Genomic DNA, 19,342 nt, shown 5'->3' with positions numbered 1-19,342 from the left:
ATAAAATAAATGTAAAACCCATTTTGGTACAGAGTGACATAATGGAGTAATTGTCAGTTAAACTATCACATCACTGAAAAATGGCCTGGCAATGAAGAGGAATTTCAAGCTAGCACAAAAGTGGTTCACCTATAGAGAAATAAATATGTTTGATTGAAATGAGCCAAAAATGTGAAAAAAAATTAGAAACCAAGCAATTTGGACAGCTGTACTTGGGTAATAATAACCAACAGCAAGGTGTTTAGAGATTATCAGTCATCATCTTTGCAAAACAGATTGCCTTATCTATGGCATGATTTCCAAACAAAACCACAGCTACTAAAACCAAGGTATAAAAGAGTGATGTGAGGTCTCTGAGAAGAAAAGAAGAATCTTAGAGAAGAACTCACAGACAGCTGAAGACACAAGAGCTTCCAGACTCTAAAGGTAAATGACCACAGCACTTTCCTCCCTGGAGTTATATCGCTTGGAGAACCTTCATCTCTTCAATGTGCGTTTTTTGTTTTTTTCTTTGCTTTGCATTTTACTGTTGTTGTTGTTTATGGGAATGTTTTTTTTTTACTTTATGTACCTTTCTTGACTTTCCTCTTTTTTTTCACATCTGGTTTAGATAATAAAGTCGGTATGACTGAACAGTTGTAAATGATATATGTAAGGACAGTGCAGCTTATTGCTGTCTGTGCCCCCATTGGGGAGATTGACCCTGCAGAAAATGATGAGAAATCCAAAATTTTACATATATGACCAGAAGAAGAGGTTGGGATAGTCTTCCAATGTTCAGAGGACAACTGTCTAAGAGGGGAATTCTCCTTACTCTAATAACAAATGTATCTGTAGTCCCTTGTATCTCGTTTTTCCAGCTCACTGTCATGCCAGTGCAATGAATTATTTTTTGTAAAAAAAAATAATGATTCCCACTGCAGCCTCCATAAAGATTCTAGACAAGTACTAACTATCCCCTAATAGTAAACACATGCACTTTGCAAGTTATGCCCCAGTGAAAAAGCACTTGGGCCTGATAATTGGCTGCTCATGTGCCAGGCACTGCATTGAGTGTTCCCCCATATCCAAATGTCCTGCAATTTTCAAGGTGGCTGCAGATGGGAGGAAGGAAAGTGTGTTTGGTCACCTGGAGGTGCTGGTCATTCATTAGGGAAGGGGGGGGGGGGGGGGGGTTAACACAGCTTTGCATAAAAAGACTGTGTCTGTCTAAAGGCCACTTTATATTCCCTCTACTGTGGCCATGACTGCAAAACACCCAGTGCTTCTCAGCATGGGGGTGATTGTGACCTCCTCCCATGATACAACGCTTGGCTCTGAGTGGCCAATCTATAGAGTCAGAAGTACTAAAAAATATAAAAATAGGGTGACATCACCACTCCATTTTTTGGCAGTTTGATGGTGGCTACCCCTGAGAAAGGGTTGGTGGTGTAGTGCTAGAGAGATGAGCATTACGTCATCTGGAGTATGGTGACAAAGTCCTTTTAAGATGTTAGGCACCATCAAGCTTGATATTCTTGAGTAGAGAGTGGATCAGCTGGTTTCTTTTATTTAGAATTATATTATGATATATTATATTTTATAGAAAATAGTTCTGAGAGTGTCCATAAAGTGCCCACCACTATCCATAGCTCTCTCATGTATAGCTGTATGATTTCCACCTTGGGTCTATCCTCTGCAAGATCTGACCACCCATTGATTTTCAAAGTCCAGTTGAAGCTTTGTTTTTCATTATTGCAGTCAGGTTGTAAAGGTCATAAAAAGTTAAATTTAAACAAATTATAGGAAGGTAACTTGCTTGGGGGGTTTTGTAGGATACACAGATGTGGGTCCTTCTGAAATCTTATGAGAAAGCAATTGGTACAATGATGTACTGGCATAACAACCAGCTAACAGTTCAGGTCAATGACAGATTAAATGTGACTGGTTGCTACAGGTTACTTTGCTTTGTGCTATCTTTTGGAATATGCCCGATGAAGCCATGTGAAAAGACATATTCTCCCTTTGTCTCCGTAGACATGCACCATCTACTGCTGCTACTTCTGCTGGGAACAGCCTATGCTCAGGAACCCGGTGAGCTCACAACACATATATATCATATATATATATCATAGTCTGAAATGTCATGATCTATTGCTTTTTTGTTTCTCCTGTATTGTGTATTATATTTTTAAAATCATGTTTAAAACTTTGCGAGTTACATCCTCCAGTGGTCACTGGTCATCCATAAATCAGATGGACCATCCGCAGATATCCATATGTTAAAAACGTGCAATGGCTATCAGTGAATTGATTAGAGCCTCCACTCTGCTGGCTGGAGTTTTGGTTTATCTACAGCCCAAGTGGCATTAAACCCTAAAATAAAAATGTAATATATTGCAGCTTACTAATTCTTGAAACTAAAGGCAACATTTGTTTTGTTTTTTGATAGCGTAGAGATGGATTAGAACACCTTTTAGGATTCATTGCTGTCTGTGCCCCCGTTGGGGAAAATTACCCTCTTTATTTGTCCTGTTTATTATTATCATTGAAAAGAAAAGACAATCCCAAATATTGAGTTGTCCCCAAAAAAATGGTCAGGGGAGTTCCACTGAAACGAACTTGCCTACACACGATCACACCAAAGTACGTTCATTTAGAATGCAATGACATATGGGACTAGAAAAGGAAGTTCAATAGCCAGTAGCCAATAGCTGTCCTTGCGTTGTTTTTGGTCCGTCTGAATAGCATAAAGACGAACATTTTTCACGATAGGAATTGATTCCGTCGGAAAGATTTAAAACATGTTAAAACACAATCAGAATATCTGCCGGAAAGTCCAGACGTGTGTACACGGCATTACTCTATCCAAAGTGAAAAAAAAAGTTGTGCCTATAGTTAAACTTTAAATGTGGTGGCTGCATTTGTTTTCCTTTTAAGGCAGTTTTTTTCTTTAATTTTACCTGGTGATCCGGCCAGTAATACACTTCCTGTCCTAGCAAGGCTCCGCTCTGTATGAAGGAACATCGGAGACACCTTGAGACAGCGGAATAGTCAGTCTGTCAGATGCACTTGCAGATTTAGATGGACTTAACTAACAAATTAAAGCTGAATGTTTTCCCTTTTGAGATGAAGGTTTTACATACATAAATAAATAAAATCTTATCATTGTAAGCAAAGGAAGATGAAAAATAACAGACTTACTGGCTGCACCACCAGGTGAAAATCAAAGAAAAAAAAGCTTAATAAAAAACAAAAAACAAACAAACGCAGCCACAAAATCTACGAATTGGTATGCTGTGATATAATATGAAAGAATTATATGTTTAATAATTGTTGGGTCTAGCGTCACTTTCAGTTAAACCTCTTTTACCCCCCCTTCATGACCAGGCCATTTTTTGCGCTACATCACTGTACTGCTTTAACTGACAATTGTGCAGTCGTGCAATGCTGTACCCAAATTTATGTCCTTTTTCCCCCACAAATAGAGCTTTCTTTTGGTGGTATTTGATCATCATGAAAAAAATTGAAAAAAATGTATTCATCATTTTAGGCCAATATGTATTCTGCTATATATTTTTGGTAAAAGAAATCCCAATAAGCGTATATTGATTGGTTTGCACAAAAGTTATAGCATCTACAAGCTATAGGATTTATTTATGGAACTTTTATTATTTTTATTAGTAATGATGGTGATCAGTGCTGCAATGTCGCAGTCCAGCTAAAAATCAGACAAATTGGACACTAAGTGACACTTTTTGGGGACCAATGACACCAATACAGTGATCAGTGCTAAAAATATACACTGTCACGGTACTAATGACACTGGCAGGGAAGGGGTTAACATCAGGGCGAGCAAAGAGTTAAATTTGCTCCTAGGGAGTGCTTTCTAACTGTAGGTGCTTTGACTGTGGGGAGACAGAGGTCTGTGGTTCTGCTTAGCAGAAACACAATATCTTCATCTTTCCCTCTCACAGAACTGTGATATGCCTTGCTTACATAGGTAGACCACCGTTCTGCCTCTCTGGAGAATGATCGGCGGGTCCCAGCAGACATTGGGTGCACCGGACCCGCTGACTGGCTCCTAATGTGTCCAGTCACAGTGGGAGTGGGTTGCCGGTGGCGTGCGCCCCAGACCTAGTGCCCAAAATCATGTTCAGATAAGCGAGTTTGCACAGGAGGGCCACCCTGCCACAGTATATCTGCGTGGGGCAGTACTTAAGGGGTTAAAATTAGCTACATGCATTCTAGGAGCTTCAAAACAAAAGACATGCAATGCCTTACAGTTTGTTTTCTTCAGAAATCAGCCTCAACCTGAGTAGACAAGCCTGTCTGATGGCAGCATGCTGCAGAATAGGCCACACTCTCTTTTTTGGAAGCAGTACGCTCTCTGCAGTGATCCAGCAATTCCCTGCTGAGTTAGGGTCATGGCATTCCAATCAGCACCGAATATGGGCTTTGCTTATTGCAGAGCTTAAGGTCTGACTCAGCTCAGGGAGTGTTGGACCTCTGCAGAAAAACCACTGCGTCCATACAGAGGGATTATTCTCTGCAGCATGCTGGCATGGGACCGACTTTTCTACTCAGGCTGTGGCTATTTTTTTAAGGACAACAAACTGTAAAAACATTTTACACCTTGTGTTTGAATGCACCTGAAAAATAGTTAACTAATGTAAACTGAAAGAATAATTGGGCTCTAATATTATGGAGGTGCATAGAGGTGGGAACTCTTCTGATTGTCAGATTTGGTTATGGCTGGGTTCACACCTAAATCGGATGCTGCTCACTGGAGGGGCCGGGTGCGTCCCTGTTTTCCTTTTAGGGATGAATTAGAGCCAAATTTTTGCCTGAATTCGGCCCTGAAATAGAACTAAAGTCGCACAAGTGCAAGCCTTTCCGCAGCCGCATCGGTGATATATGAACGGCTCCATAGTGAACCGGTCACAATCCCCTGTCATGCAAATTGGATGCAGCATCCACCAGCCGCGTCCAAGTCGCATAGGTGTGAACCCAGCCTTACAAAATTCTTGAGGGATCTGATATTAAAGTGTTACTAAACCCACAAAAGTAAAATCAGTCTGTATATGCAGTAAAGCATGCTTGCTATACTCACTGTGAAACCTAAGGGGTTAATCCTCTGCATTGTGTAAAAAGGCTGCTTTATCCTGTATGCACAGATCCTCCACTCCATGCACAAGTCCAGATAAGACAAAGCCTTCGGAGTCAGGCTACACATGCTCAGTTTGGTGTGTATTGCTGGAGAGTTTTTTTTTTTTTCATGGGAGAGTGCATGTGATCAGCACAGGGCCAATCAGCACTTTCCAGACAGAGGGTCAGGAGCCCTGCAGCCTCATAGGATAGCTCAGAGCAGTATGAAAACTCCTCCTACAAGCTTCACCAGGAACTGATGGAAGTCACAAGACTGTGATATACTGCTGATGAGAAAAGGTATTTAGCAGTTTATATTTACAAAAACGATTGCATTTCCATGTTCTATGTACTGTGGAAGACCAGATAAAGTGTTACTAAACCCAGGACCCTTCATTCACTATAAGTGCTGTTCAATTACCCCCAGAAGTATTAAATCAATTTTAGGCAGAGAAACTGCCAATCCTATTAGAATGTCAGATGAATCTGTCTCCACACTTCCCACTCAGAGATCAATTGGCACAGTGAGATTTATTGTGGTTTGGCACCAGTTGAATTCCTAATTTTTAAACACTTAAATATTTTTCAGAAGATTATTTTGAAAATGATGTTGATGAACTAGTTGATCCAAGCAGCCAGGAAAATTACAATGACATGCCCAGGGACCTAGAGGAGGCTGATGACATGCCCAAGAACATAGAGGAGGCTGATGACATGCCCAAGGACATAGAGGAGGCTGATGACATGCCCAAGGACATAGAGGAAGCTGATGACATGCCCGATGATCTAGAGGAAGCTGATGACATGCCCCATGATCTAGAGGAGGCTGAGCTTAATGACCTTGAGTTAGAGATGAGCCACAATACTTCACTGGAATGTGACTCAGAATCCACCTGCCATTACAAGCTCTTTACCTGTGGACAGGATTTCAGAAGTGCTCAGGTGTGTAAACATGATGGAATGTGCTCTGTTTAGGAAGGCAGACATACCCCAATCAGGAGGGACTAGTGACCAGCTGTCATTTTGTCATTTAGATAGTGTATAGCCCTATGATCAGGAAATGATATGGTGGCTCTGTGTCCTGTGATGTACAATAAAGAAATAAATATATTTTTCACTTGCAGAAGACATCCGAAGGGCTTCAATAGACATTTTTTTTTTTTCAGTGAGCCACCAACTTTTATCTTTTATATAGTATAGAGTGTGGACAATTCCAACATTCCCCCACTCTACTAACAAATACATTCTTGTGGCTTGTGTAACCATTTGATTTATTTTCCCACTTCCTGTCCAAGCGAGTGTTGGTCACCAGAGCAGGAAGAGTTTTTTTGTTTTCCTGCACTTCCTGTTCCAGTGACATGATTATCTCACATTTCACAGTTGTCATCGGGACAGTTTTTTTCCACCGGAAAATTTGCCCTCTCCTCCCTTTCTGGTCACACCTGTAAAATGTTCAATTTCCCATCACTTTGTCTACTAGACCAGTGGCAAGGATCACCACGACAAATAGAGAGGATTTATTTCCTCCACATAGATTCAAACAACAACAAAAATCTGCCCGAGGCTCCCTCAATAACCTCTTCCTGCAGAGTGTACACATACATGAGGCCCCATGGAAGTGGATCTATATCTGTGGGGCAGTATAAATACATACCTGTGTTTGTGTTGGGAGTATGAGGCACAGCGCCCTTCCAGCTATATTATACTAACGATCATGAAACAGAAGGACCTGTTCCTAATCACCTCTTAAGTGGAGAAAAGGATCCACTGTACCTTTTTTTTTTTTTTTTCCTTTCTAGAGAAGAAAAGTGTAAACAAAGAAATGTGTGTGTAAAAATAAAAATAATAGAAAATAGCTAGATCAGGGTATGGGTTAGGGTCAGAGTGAAAGGTTGGGGTCAGTGTATTTTAGGTAGGGTTAAAAACATAAAACATTTTTTAATTTTAGTATCAGTGTGTTTTAGGTAGAATAAAAAATGTGTACTGTTTGTTCTTTTTTTGTTTTTTCTTTTTAAACATTTTTATTATGTTTTCATAAGTTTAAACAACAGATGTACAGTAATATCATATGTGGAAATACAATGTTTGCTGGAATAGAAAATAATAGAAATTACGCTCATTAGTAATAAACATTAAAATAAGCTATAAGGTAAAAATGAGTAGATGATACAAAGTTACTTGTAACATATATGACTGAAATTAGGTTACTTCTTATTTCAGGAATGAGTATGTAGAATATAAATAATTCAATAGAATATTGTACCTATGGTTTTGAGTGAAGAGCCAGGTAGCTAAAATATGAGTGAGCTGGTACATTAAGAGTGTTACAGGGCAATCAAGAGAAATAGGTACGTTTTCCAGAGCCAAGCTCCTGCAAATTGGCTTGGCATTATCTGTAAATATGAGTAATATTTCAGATTATCCCGCAAGACTCCTATTAGAGTAAAAATAACTAGTGTAAAGAGAAGGGGAAGCCTAAATAATGCCATGATGAAGAGTCATTGGGATGTGAAATGGGGTATGTCACCAGAGGGGGTCAGTAGACTCCGGAGGTAAAAAAATGTATGAATGATTTAAATCAAATGACAGATTCACTTGATGTATCTATAATCTGTTTTCCAAGCTTTCGCTATGACCTGTTTTGCTGCTGTAGTTACAAAGAGCATGAGTTTAAACAAGGGATGTGGTTTATTATTCATGAGTGCAATAGGTGCTTCAGGCAGTAATATAGCTTTGAACATTGTGGAAAGAATATTAAATACTTCTGACCAAAAGGATCTGACAATATTACATCCCCACCACATATGTACCTGAGTACCCAGAGTAGAGCAGCCACAAAAGCAATGGGAAGGATATTGTGGAGAGAATTTAGAAATTCTTGCTGGAACTAAGTACCATCTTGTGAGTACCTTATAATTGGTTTTGAGAGCCTCTACATTCGGGGAGGCAGACTTTGTTGTTTGCCAGATTTGAGACCAATTTATGTCTGCAATTTTTTTTCCCATTTGGTAGTATAGGTTGGGGGCATAGAGGTAATGTGTGCTAGTAAATGGGTGTATAGCTTGGAAATGAGACCACGTTTATGTGGATCTGATTTACAGGCTTGTTCGAATATAGTGAAGCTTGGTTTCTTATCAGAGGGAGTATTGTTGTAAAAAAAAAGTTTTTTTATTTGAAGATATCTGAAAGTTTCTGTATGTGAGAGATCATAGTTTTCATGAAGAGTTGGAAATGGTGTGATTAGAGAATATTTATAGAAATGATGAGTGCAGGTCAAACCAGCTCTTGACCTTGCCACGAGTGAGTTTGGGGAGGACAAAGCCAGGTAGAATGAGGGATTATGGAGGAAAGAGGTAATGGGATTCTTTACTGTTCGGCGTTGCATTGTGTTTGGCCAAAGAAGATTTGCGATGGATACTGCTACCCAAAGTGTTAATTCTGTCTTAGCGTGGTATTTAGAAAGTTGTGATAATTGGGCTGCATATTAATATTTTGTAAAATCTGACACACCCAGACTACCTTGAATTTTAGGAGCATATAGGAATTTGAGGTTTTGTCTTACCCCAGATGTTATGTAAGGTTTTATGTTGTGTGATGGTTTAGATATAGGGAGTACTCAAAAGAGTTTTGGGAGGATGGACATTTTTAGCACTGTTAGCCCTTGTACACACGGTTGGAGATTCCGACGGAATGTGTCCAATCGGACCGATTTGTCGGATATTCCGACTGTGTGTGGTGTACATCGGACTGTTTCCGTCAGAGTATCCGACGGACCAAATTTTCCAACTTGTTGGTAAAATTTTTCGACAAAATGCTCCGATCGGACATACTCCGAACATGTGTAGAGAATTCCGATCGGACAAAGTGCCACGCATGCTCAGATCAAATTCCTACACCAAAGCTATTGGCTACTAGCGTGAACGTAGTCCTGTCGTAACAAAATAACGTCATCACTTCGGATTTTCCGACAACTTTGTCCGACTGTGTGTATGCAACAGTTTCGGACAAAATCTGACGGACAAAATCTGACAGATTTGGTTGTCGGAATCTCCGACCGTGTGTACAAGGGCTAATTCTTCCTAACCAGGCCAATATTATGGTTGACCAATTATTGAGAAGTTTATTAAGTTGTGAAAGCATAGGTGGGTAATTTGTTGCATAGAGCTCTAGAGGTTTGGCTGTAAAGTTAATACCCATGTAGGAAATAAACATTGTAGACTAGGGGAATGGTAGAGAGTGAAGAAGTTGGGTTTGGATGGCAGGTGTCAACAATATATTTAGAGCTTTAGATTTGTGGGGGTTCATAGAAAGGCCTGACACTTGTTCAAATTTAGAAAAGACGTTCAGAAGAGTTGGATCTGAGGTTATGGGTGAAGTAAGGAATATTAAGAATTCATCTGCAAACAGACATCATTTATGTTGATAACCACCAAGAGTTCGAGTAATTTTATGTTTGGGTTGGATCGAATGAGTTGGGCCAGGGGTTAAATTGGCAATGCAAAGAAGAGAGGGGATAGGGGGCATCCCTGCCTGGATCCTCTCTCAACATTAATACGATCAGATTTAAAACCCAAGTAAAACCCAAATAGGAGATATACGCTTTCAGGTGTTGATATAAGGCAGCTATCCATTTCAAAAAATGTGGTCCAAAACCCCAGTGATAAAGAATTGAGTGTAGATAAGGCCATGATAATGAATCAAATGCCTTCTTATATCCAACGAGAGGAAACAGGCAGGGATATATGGCGTGAACAAGCTGTGTAGGCCAGAAGTGTAGCTCAACGAATATTATCGCTAGCTTGTCTTGAGGGAATAAATCCTGTTTAATCTCTATGAATAAGGGTGCCAATAATTGGATTAAGTCTGGAGGATCATATTTTGGCCAATATTTTAATATCAATTTTGAGGATAGATATTGGTTTATAATTAGACCAAGATGTGTCATCTGTATTGAGTTTAGGGATCATGGATATAGAAGCTGTAAATGTGTGATTATAGTGATTTTATAACTTGTTTTATTTCAAATTGAGTAGTAGGTTTATCAAGAGTATCTTGATGAGATGAGGAAAGGCTGGGGAGATGAACTGAAGATAGGAGTGAGGTCAGTTAAGAATGGTGTAAGGTGTTAGGGTCATTGTATAATTCAGTTAATTTTTTAATGAAATTCTTTTAAAATCTTTAGTAGATTACTAGTGTACGTGTCTTAACTTTTAGATGAATAGGTTTAGGGTTATAGCTGGTCTTCCGCAATGCCAGGGCTAGAAATGTGTTTGTAAATCCAAGCACACCTTTTATATAAAAGCTAATAAACCAAAGTGTTGTTATTTCTGATTCCATCAGAAAGAGGTCCAATTCTAGGCATGCTTTGTCATATATAAGTTTATTCGGCTGTGTGGGTTTGGTCTGAACGTCCACCGAAGATTTGTAAAATGTGCCTATATAATATAGACATAGGAGACAAATTCAAGTCATATTAAGCCTCAGTGCGCTGAAGAGGGAGACCTGTGATGCTGCTGTGTAACAGTCTGTGAGGAGAGATGTGATGGTGCCGCCACCATTTTAGATACCATTCTAGTCAGCTTTTCCTGTGGCTTTGTTATTTTCAGCTTCGCTTTTCTCCAGCTGTACATGTCACCAAAATGTCCCAAGTTTCAGGGATTAATGTGGTGATGTGGGGAGGTTATGGTCCGGTGTGACTCTGCTTAAACGGCTGTCGGGTCCCGGTCGGTGCGGAGCTCTAAGCAAACATGTCCTACTTAGCAGGCTTTGCGCATGCGCCTCTGTGTACTATTGTTTTTGGTACCTACTATGGGTACAAACAATGAATATGTGGTATCACTGTGATCATCAGAGGCAGAAGAATTTACTTTGCGTTGTTCTTTGGTATGTGTTAATAAGACTGTACATATCATCACAATACCATAACCTACCACCAAAGTTGAATCTCCTCCCTTCCCATCCTGGTGACCACAGAAGTGTTCTTGGGTGTGTAAAAAGTCCATCTCACTTGAAAGCAGTTTTGAAATATTTAATATTTAAGAATATCAGATACAGCCAACTTGTTTTGAGGGTGGGACAGGTGGAGGGCCCTGCCCTTCATCAGGTCTTGAGTAGATGATGTTAATGAAATTGCGACAGGATGCTCTAGGAGACCCATGTTAAGTTTCGATGAACACTAATGTCTTCTGACAGCACTAAAGGCAGTCGGATGATCAGATATTCCAAATGTTGTACTGGCACCAATGCCGACCTTTGAAGAATGAGAATAAGTCAGCCTCTCCAAGGAGCACATTGTGAGAGATACATCGTTGCTCTAGAAGCTAAGCAGATTGCACCCTGAGCAGCAGATTTCCCAGTTACCCCAGAATAAGCACCCCCTATTAAGGAATAATATGGTGACTTTCAGGTCCAATCACCTGTAGATGACACATAAAACTAGAAGTAAGAAATAATATAGTGGTTCTCGGGTCCAATCCCCTGTAGGTGACACATAAAACTAGAAGTAAGAAATAATATGGTGGTTCTGTGTCCTTTGATGCACAATAAGGAAATGTACTTTTGTGTTGCCTCCCCAGAGTGTGTGCAGACGTCAGAGAGGAAATCTGTGTTCTGTACGAAATTCTTGTGTCAACAACCAACTGAGAGCTTTTGCCAGGCGCTATAATCAGAAGCTTGCATGGATCGGTGTCTGGAAACCATCTGTAAGTATCAGTCTACTCGTTGTTTTATTTTCAGTTGCTGAACCACTTCTGCAAGAAAATTGGCTGGGAAAGTCTCTATTTACCTGTGTAAGTGTTTTTGGGCAGGACTGCAGTCTCTTGTCTCTTGTCCACAGAAAAATGCTTCCAACCTAGAAATTAAAGGTTCAAAATGTTCATCTGCTTGTTGTAAATTACATTTAGTTGTGTGGTGAAGTGCTAAAGGGAAATTACCTTTTCTAAAAAAAGAAAAAAAATATTTCTTTTTTTAAATCATATGTATGAATTATACAGCCTCAGACTGAATAAAGATCCAGATAACAAGCATCTACAAAGAGGTCTCCAGGAGCAACAACAGTGAAGGCCGCGGACAGCCATTGAGTCCCCACATATCACTTGTGGACGAACCTAATGGAAATGTACACTCACTGACACTTTACTAGGTACACTTTGCCAGTGGGGCCCCTTTTAACTTCAGAACTGTGTGGCAAAGATTTAACAAGGTGTTGGAAACATTCCTCAGAGATTTTTCATACTGACATGATAGGGTCACGCAGTTGCTGCAGATTTGTCGGCTGCACATCCATGATGCAAATCTCCCATTCCACCACATCCCAAAGGTGCTCTATTGGATGAGATCTGGTGAAAGTGGAGGCCATTGGAGTACAGTGGCCTCATTGACATGTTCAAGAAACCAGTGGTGAGATGTTTTGAGCTTTGTGACATGGTGCATTATCCTGATAGAAGAAGCCATCCGAAGATGGGTACACTGTAGTCATAAAAGGATGGGCATGGTCAGCAACAATACTCAGGTAGGTCATGGCATTTAAACAATGCTCGATTGGTACTAAGGGGCCCAAAGTGTGCCAAGAAAATACCCCATACACCAGTGGTGGCTGGTGCATAATATTTTTTTGGGGGGGTTGGCCTCTGACCCCCACCCAGCCAGCCAGCCTCCCCCCCTTCCCCCAGCCAGCCAACCACCCCCTATCGATCAAACGCTGCTCCCCCTGTCTTTCAAACTATTGGCGCTCCGCTCGTCCGTCAGGCCCGCACTTACCCCATCCATCCCTGCGTCCTCTTGAATCCTTGGAGTTGCTTCTCCTCCTGGTCAATCAGGACTTAGGACTTTCTCAGGACCAGCTTCCCGATTGGCCAGGAGGAGAAGCAGAAAGACCGTAGTGAATATTAATTCTCTATTGTCACACAAATGGGTGGGCTCAAGTTGCAGTGCTCTGCGCCCCGAGCCCTCCCTTTTTTTAAGCCAATTAGCCTCCGGCTCTAATCGCATACTTAAAAAAAAAAAAATCATTGGAACATGATTTTTAAATTAGGCATGTAAATTAGGGGCTGGGCGCATGGATGGGGGGAGGGGGCAGCATCCCTAATGGAGCAGCCGCCACTGCCCCACATTATTACACCACCATCACCAGCCTGAACTGTTGATAAAAAGCAGGATGGATCCAGGCTTTCATGTTGTTTACGCCATATTCTGACCCTACCATCTGAATGTCACAGCTGAAATGGAGACTCATCAGACCAGGCAACTTTTTTCCACTCTTCTATTGTACAATTTTGGTGAGCTTGTGTGAATTTTACTGTTCTTAGCTGACGGGAGTGGCACCTGCTGTGGCCTTCTGCTGCTGTAGCCCATCTGCTTTAAGGTTAAATGTGTTGTGCGTTCAGAGATGGTATTCTGCATACCTTGGTTGTAAGGAGTGGTTATTTGTGTTACTGTTGCCTTTCTATCATCCTAAACCAGTCTTCCCATTCTCCTTTGACGTCAACCAAGGCATTTTCATCCACACAATACCCGCTCACTGGATATTTTATCTTTTTCAAACCATTCTCTCTAAACCTTAGAGACGGTTTTGCTTGAAAATCCCAGTAGATCAGCAGTTTTTTGAAATACTCAGACCAGCCCGTCTTGCACAAACAACCATGCCAGGTTTAAAGTCACTTAAATCCCCTTTCTTCCCCATTCTGATGCTCGGTTTGAATGTCAGCAAGTCGTTTTCTTCACGTCAAGATGCTTAAATGCTTTGAGTTGCTGCCATGTGATTGGGTGATTAGCAATTTGTGTTATGAGGCAATTGAACAGGTGTACCTAATAAAGTTGTCGGTGAGTGTATATTAGTTTTAAATATGTTTACTTTCCTTTTCCAGAGGCCAGAACTGAAATAAATAAGGTTGGATAATTATGAATATGCTTTTTATTTTTCTGTCTAGCCATTAGGTGGAACTCCGTAACATGTGTTTACCTGTTTATGCTTAGCTGTTCTGTTGAAAAAAAAATCTGTTGTTTACAGAAGCTAAGGCTGACATTTAAACCCATAGCTATGTGACTTAGCCTTTTACCTTCAACCGTTAACCTCCTTGTCTGCTTAGTATATATGGAACTGTAAGAGGTTTCAGTAAGAGCAGTTGTGATCATTCTGTAGAAAGGCATTATTATATTTTAATTTATGTTTGTGGAGATTGACATAACCTCTTTCTTGCAGTGCGGCGGATACCGCAATGTTAATGGGAAAAAATTGAAATATACCAACTTTGGCCACCGACAGCGCAAATGTGTAGGAAGATGGTGCGTTGCCCTAAATGTAGCAAGTAAGTGCCATCAAATATCAACAATCAACTACTACTGAAATCAACGACTGGTATCTGACTAAAGTAGATATCAGCAACAAGTTCCCTTTAATGTTTCCCCTCTTCAGCAGCACATACTCACCTACCCTTTGCCTCCCCCCACTCTGTTCAGCTCTGGGAGCAAAGAAAGTTCCCAGACCTTCCAGATTTGTAAAAACGTGGGAATAACGCATTGTAACATAGCTTGGTGATTGGCCCAACGCTGTCACATGGGTATGGGTAGGTTCCATAGTTTAGCCATAGTTTTTCCATACAGTAGAAACCTGGTCCTTACACAGAGCCTCCTCTCTTACCTCCCGTTATCCAAACAGCCATGTGATGGAGTGAAGGAAGCTGGGAGGGAGAATTTACCTGAACTTGTTGCTTCGTCCTGTATGGACAATGCTCGGGTTCTTCTCTTAAAGTGGAACTTCGCTTAAAATCAGAAGTTCCATTATTCCCATTCCCCCCACCCTTCTGCCACTAATGTAAACATGTAGCATTGCATATTACGGTTGCTTTTATTTGCACATTAATTTTGCACAGCAGCACTTTAATGTGAGATATTTTTATTTTATGTGGATTTCACCCATATTTATTAATTTATTTTATTGCGTTTATGACAACTCTATAAATTTATGTTAAATATTAACTCTAGGAGCACAGCGCCACCTACTGTTTTATTTCCTTTCTTTTGGGTAGAGTTTGACCCCTACGGTGTCTGCAACACCTATATACCTTGTTCACATTTCCTCTTAGCGCAGGAGTACCAACTTTCCATTGACCAAAGATCTTCCTTAACCAGTTGAAGACCATGCATTTTCTGGCACTTTTTGTTTACATGTGAAAATCATTTTGTTTTTTTTTGCTAGAAAATTAGTTAGAACCCCCAAACATTATATATTTTCTTAAAGCAGAGGCCCTGGAAAATAAATTGGTGGGTTTTGCAATTTGTTATGTCGCACAATATTTGCGCAGCAGTTTTTCAAACATAGATTTTGGGAAAAAATTACACTTTTTTAAAAATTCTAATGCAAAAAAACACAATACTTAACCCAATCTTTTTATAAAATATAAAAGATGATTTTACGCAGAGTAAATCTGTACCAAACATGTCACACTTTATAATTGTGCACAGCCTCACAACAGCGACAAACAACGTACATTTTACTATCCGTAGGCGATGCTTTAAAAGCTTTTACAGGTTACCACTTTATATCTACATATATATCTGGTGCTAGACTTACTTCCCATGATCTGACATTCACAATGATACTTCACATGTATGGGATGATTGTGGTTTGTGTGCTTTCAGGACCAATGCACCAATGTTTTTTATTATTAATTTATATATATTTTTTATTTTTACACTGTTAATCACTTATATTGCTGTAACAGGGAATGTAAACATCCTTGTGACAACAATAGGAACAAAACAGTAATTATTATAGAGGGATCTGGGGTCTACAAGACCCTAAATTCCTTTTTTGCCCTTGAAAGCATTCAAAAACGCCAAGATTTGAATGTTTTGATTTTCTAAAACTGATGTCTTTAAGACTCCAGTAATCCAGAAGCAATGTCATGACATCGCTTCCGGGTTACTACATCCAAGACCCGATCAAAGCCGATTCTGGCTTTCTTCGGCTCTCCGGTCAGCCGGCGGACGTACCTGCTGGTCGCTCAGGCCTCCCTTGGTGAGACGGGAGAGCCCAGGCGAGCGGTGGAAGGTAGCGGGAGGGGGGTACATCCCCGCCCACCACATGTAATAACAACTGAGTGGCTGCTTAGCCACATCGATTGCTATTACAAGATAGCCGACTGCCGGCTCTAAAAAACAGTCCCGGGGCGATGGCTGCAGCTGCTACCTGATTTGGCGGCAAGCGGTTAAGCATAACACCAAGAACAAAATACATAAAGAACAAAAGTATTGTAGCTTACAGGTCTTTAAATGTGGTTTCTGCATTCTTTTTATTTTTCACAACTTTTTCCCTTTATTTTAACCAGTGGAGACTTGGGTGCTCCATTTTTGGGGGGGAGCAAACAAACACGACCCCCCCCCCTCCGTTGCTCACTCGTCTGTCGGCCCACAAGCCCTGCACTTACCCCCTCTAGGTCGCGGGCAGCTTCAGATCCTTGCTGCATCTCCTCCTCGGCGGCTTCCTCCTCAGCAGCCAATACTGTTGCTTCTCCTCTAGGTCAATTGGGTCTCAGGACCTGCTTCCTGATTGGCCTGGGAGGAGAATCAGGAGAACAATAGCAAATATTAATTTGCTATTGTCACACAAGTGGGTGGGCGTGAGCCCACCCTTTTTGAAGCCAATAAGAATCTCTGGCACTAATCACGTGCTTAGAAAAGAAAAAAAAAACACTGAAATCCATGCACCCGGTGCCCTGTATGTAGATTAGGAACCAGGCGCATGGATTACGGGGGCTGCACCCCTATGCCCCGTGGATGGGCTGCCATTGATTTTAACCTGGTATTCCTGCCATCAACGCACTTCCTGCCTAAGGTGACAACCATACTAAGCAGAGTTGTCACCCCAAGATAGGGAGTGTGTTATGTAACACTGTGTTAGGACTATATATCACTGTGTTGTGTGTATGCAACGCAGGTATAAAAGAGCCTTGTGTAAGGAATTTTGAAGTACGAGCACCACTTCTTAACCAATTCTCTACTGTAAGATCTTTTTCACAGGAGCGCCTGTTTAATATCTCTCTTATTTTCTTCCCTTACTCAGATGGACAATGGATTTCTGTCAGATGCTGGAAAAAACTGCCTTATATATGCAGAATATAAAGCTTCATACACCTTACCTCGTTTGGACCCAATCTGCCTTTTATATGCAGACTATAAACCTTCATACAACCTTCAGGCGTCTCACCATGTTTAGACCCACCTTGCCTGTTTGGACCCCTCCTGTTCTCTGTCCCTTCCAGCTGCATGCATTTACCTTAATACAATGATAATAAATGACAAACAATGAACAATACTGTGACTGTTGTAATTTCTTCATGAAAACCATTAACGGTTATATGGTTATCTTGTTCAAAGTTACAGTGGCTACTAGAGTGGCTACATTTGTTATCCATGGTCCCACTGTATGTAGGAATCTCTCTCGCTCCTGAGATGCTCCATGGACTGTGGGATTTGTACCAGTGCACTTGACTGCAACTAACCATTCCAAACAAATGGAAGAGCCATACGCAGCCAACATATTTGGAGGGGGTTCCACTTTAATGGGACTTAACACTGTATATAAATAAATAAATAAATAGAAAACCAATCAGTTGGACCGAAGGTATTGATGAGCTTACAGGCTTATGTGTGCTGCTAATGCTATGTATAGATGCTAATCATTGCAGCCTATGCTGATATCTCCACTCCATCTCAAGGTTATCTATATATCCATTTAAAAAGGCAATTAAAAATAAATTCAAATAAGAAAGACTAAGAAATATAAGTCATCAATTTGCACAGCCATTGAGACTAATACATCTGAAATGTTGGTTGATAGAGACTTTGTACAAGACCAACACCCTTTTCTCAGTCTATGCTACATGATTATAGATCATGTTTCCCCCATTACAGATAGGTAGATACTTAAGGCATTCCCTAATGAATATAAGTGGATGGGTGGGCACTACTTAGAGACTACATGGTTTCTTCACAAGTACCTGTCCTGGTTTTGTATCTGCTTGTGTATTAATAGTGGCAATCAAAGATCACTCAAGGACATTCACCAGTCTCTTTATAGTATAGACACTAAACACTCCTCCTATGTGCTGATTGAAAATCCCTCCCATCTGCTGAGGTTATGTAAAATATTTATAAAAAGACTAGGGATGAGCCGAACACCCCCCGGTTCGGTTCGCACCAAAACTTTCGAACGGACCGCAAATTCGAACGAACGTTAGAACCCCATTGAAGTCTATGGGACTCGAACGTTCGAAATGAAAAGTGCTAATTTTAACGGCTAATATGCAGGATACTGTCCTAAAAAGGGTTTGGGGACCTGACTCCTGCCTCAGGGGACATGGGTCAATGCAAAAAAAAGTTTTAAAAACGGCAGTTTTGGCGGGAGCACTGATTTTAATGACGATTAAAGTGAAAAAAAAAGTGAAATATTCCTTTAAATATGGTGCCTGGGGGGTGTCTGTAGGATGCCTGTGAAGTGCCACGTGTTTCCCGTATTTAGAACAGTCCCTGCACAAAATGACATTAAACGGAAATAACACCATTTAAAACTGCTTGCGGTTTTAATGTTATATCTGGTTCCTGCAATATGGTTGAAAATCATTGAGAAAAATGGCATGGGTAGCCCTCCCTGCCCATTACCAGCCCCTTTAGGTCTTGTACGCATATTAAGGGGAACCCCGTACCCATATTAAAAAAAGGAAATGCGTGTGGCCCCCAGGCCCTATATACCCAGAACAGCAGTATACAGGCGGTGCAAACAAGACAGGGACTGTGTAGGTTTGTTGTGTTAAGTTAAATCTGTTTGTAATTTTCAACTGGTACATTTTTAAAGTGTAGCTCCAGTCAAAAAAACTATTTTTAAGCTTTTTGGAAAACATAGGGAAGGGTTATCACCCCTGTATAATTTGTTTTGTCGTACATCTTTTTTCATCTCACTTGCTGTTGTCTCCTTCCGTTTGCAAGTAGGAGATGTTTGTAAATTGGATGTTTGAAAGTAGGGGCCTGCCCTATATGCTCTGCAGAAATGGCGGAACAAGGTGTTGGTTTTGCCACAACATTGTAAGCCCTCAAAGTGACTCTTGGTGGGCGCTGGAGCGCCCTGCTGTGAACGATTATATCAAGAATTGTAATTACATGCCATTGTTGAACAGTGGTAGAAAAATTGACCTTTGGTGGTTGTGGTGCTGGTGCCACA

At 40.7% G+C, this 19,342-nt stretch overlaps 1 protein-coding gene across 3 annotated transcripts; it reads left to right on the top strand.

Moving 5' to 3' along the window:
* The first annotated feature begins 306 nt into the window (after positions 1-306).
* Positions 307-17,440, top strand: LOC143930370 (uncharacterized). 3 transcript variants are annotated; one of them, XM_077454648.1, is made up of 6 exons: positions 307-426; positions 2,017-2,073; positions 5,720-6,069; positions 11,703-11,828; positions 14,327-14,432; positions 17,189-17,440. In XM_077454648.1, exons 2-6 carry the CDS (start codon positions 2,019-2,021, stop codon positions 17,245-17,247), a joined length of 696 nt encoding a protein of 231 aa, XP_077310774.1. In that variant the 5' UTR covers positions 307-426; positions 2,017-2,018; the 3' UTR covers positions 17,248-17,440. The 3 variants fall into 3 exon arrangements, with proteins under 3 accessions (XP_077310774.1, XP_077310772.1, XP_077310773.1); XM_077454646.1 differs by having other exon boundaries at positions 5,717-6,069; XM_077454647.1 differs by lacking the exon at positions 307-426 and adding an exon at positions 428-490 and having other exon boundaries at positions 5,717-6,069.
* The last annotated feature ends 1,902 nt before the right edge of the window (positions 17,441-19,342 follow it).

This window comes from Lithobates pipiens, unplaced genomic scaffold (genome assembly GCF_037356315.1).
Source record: "Lithobates pipiens isolate NorthernLeopardFrog02 unplaced genomic scaffold, aLitPip1_a1.2 Scaffold_25, whole genome shotgun sequence".
NCBI classification, from domain to species: Eukaryota; Metazoa; Chordata; class Amphibia; order Anura; family Ranidae; genus Lithobates; species Lithobates pipiens.
The sequence above is the reverse complement of the archived record's forward strand: the minus strand, read 5'-3'. Positions and strand labels throughout refer to the sequence as shown.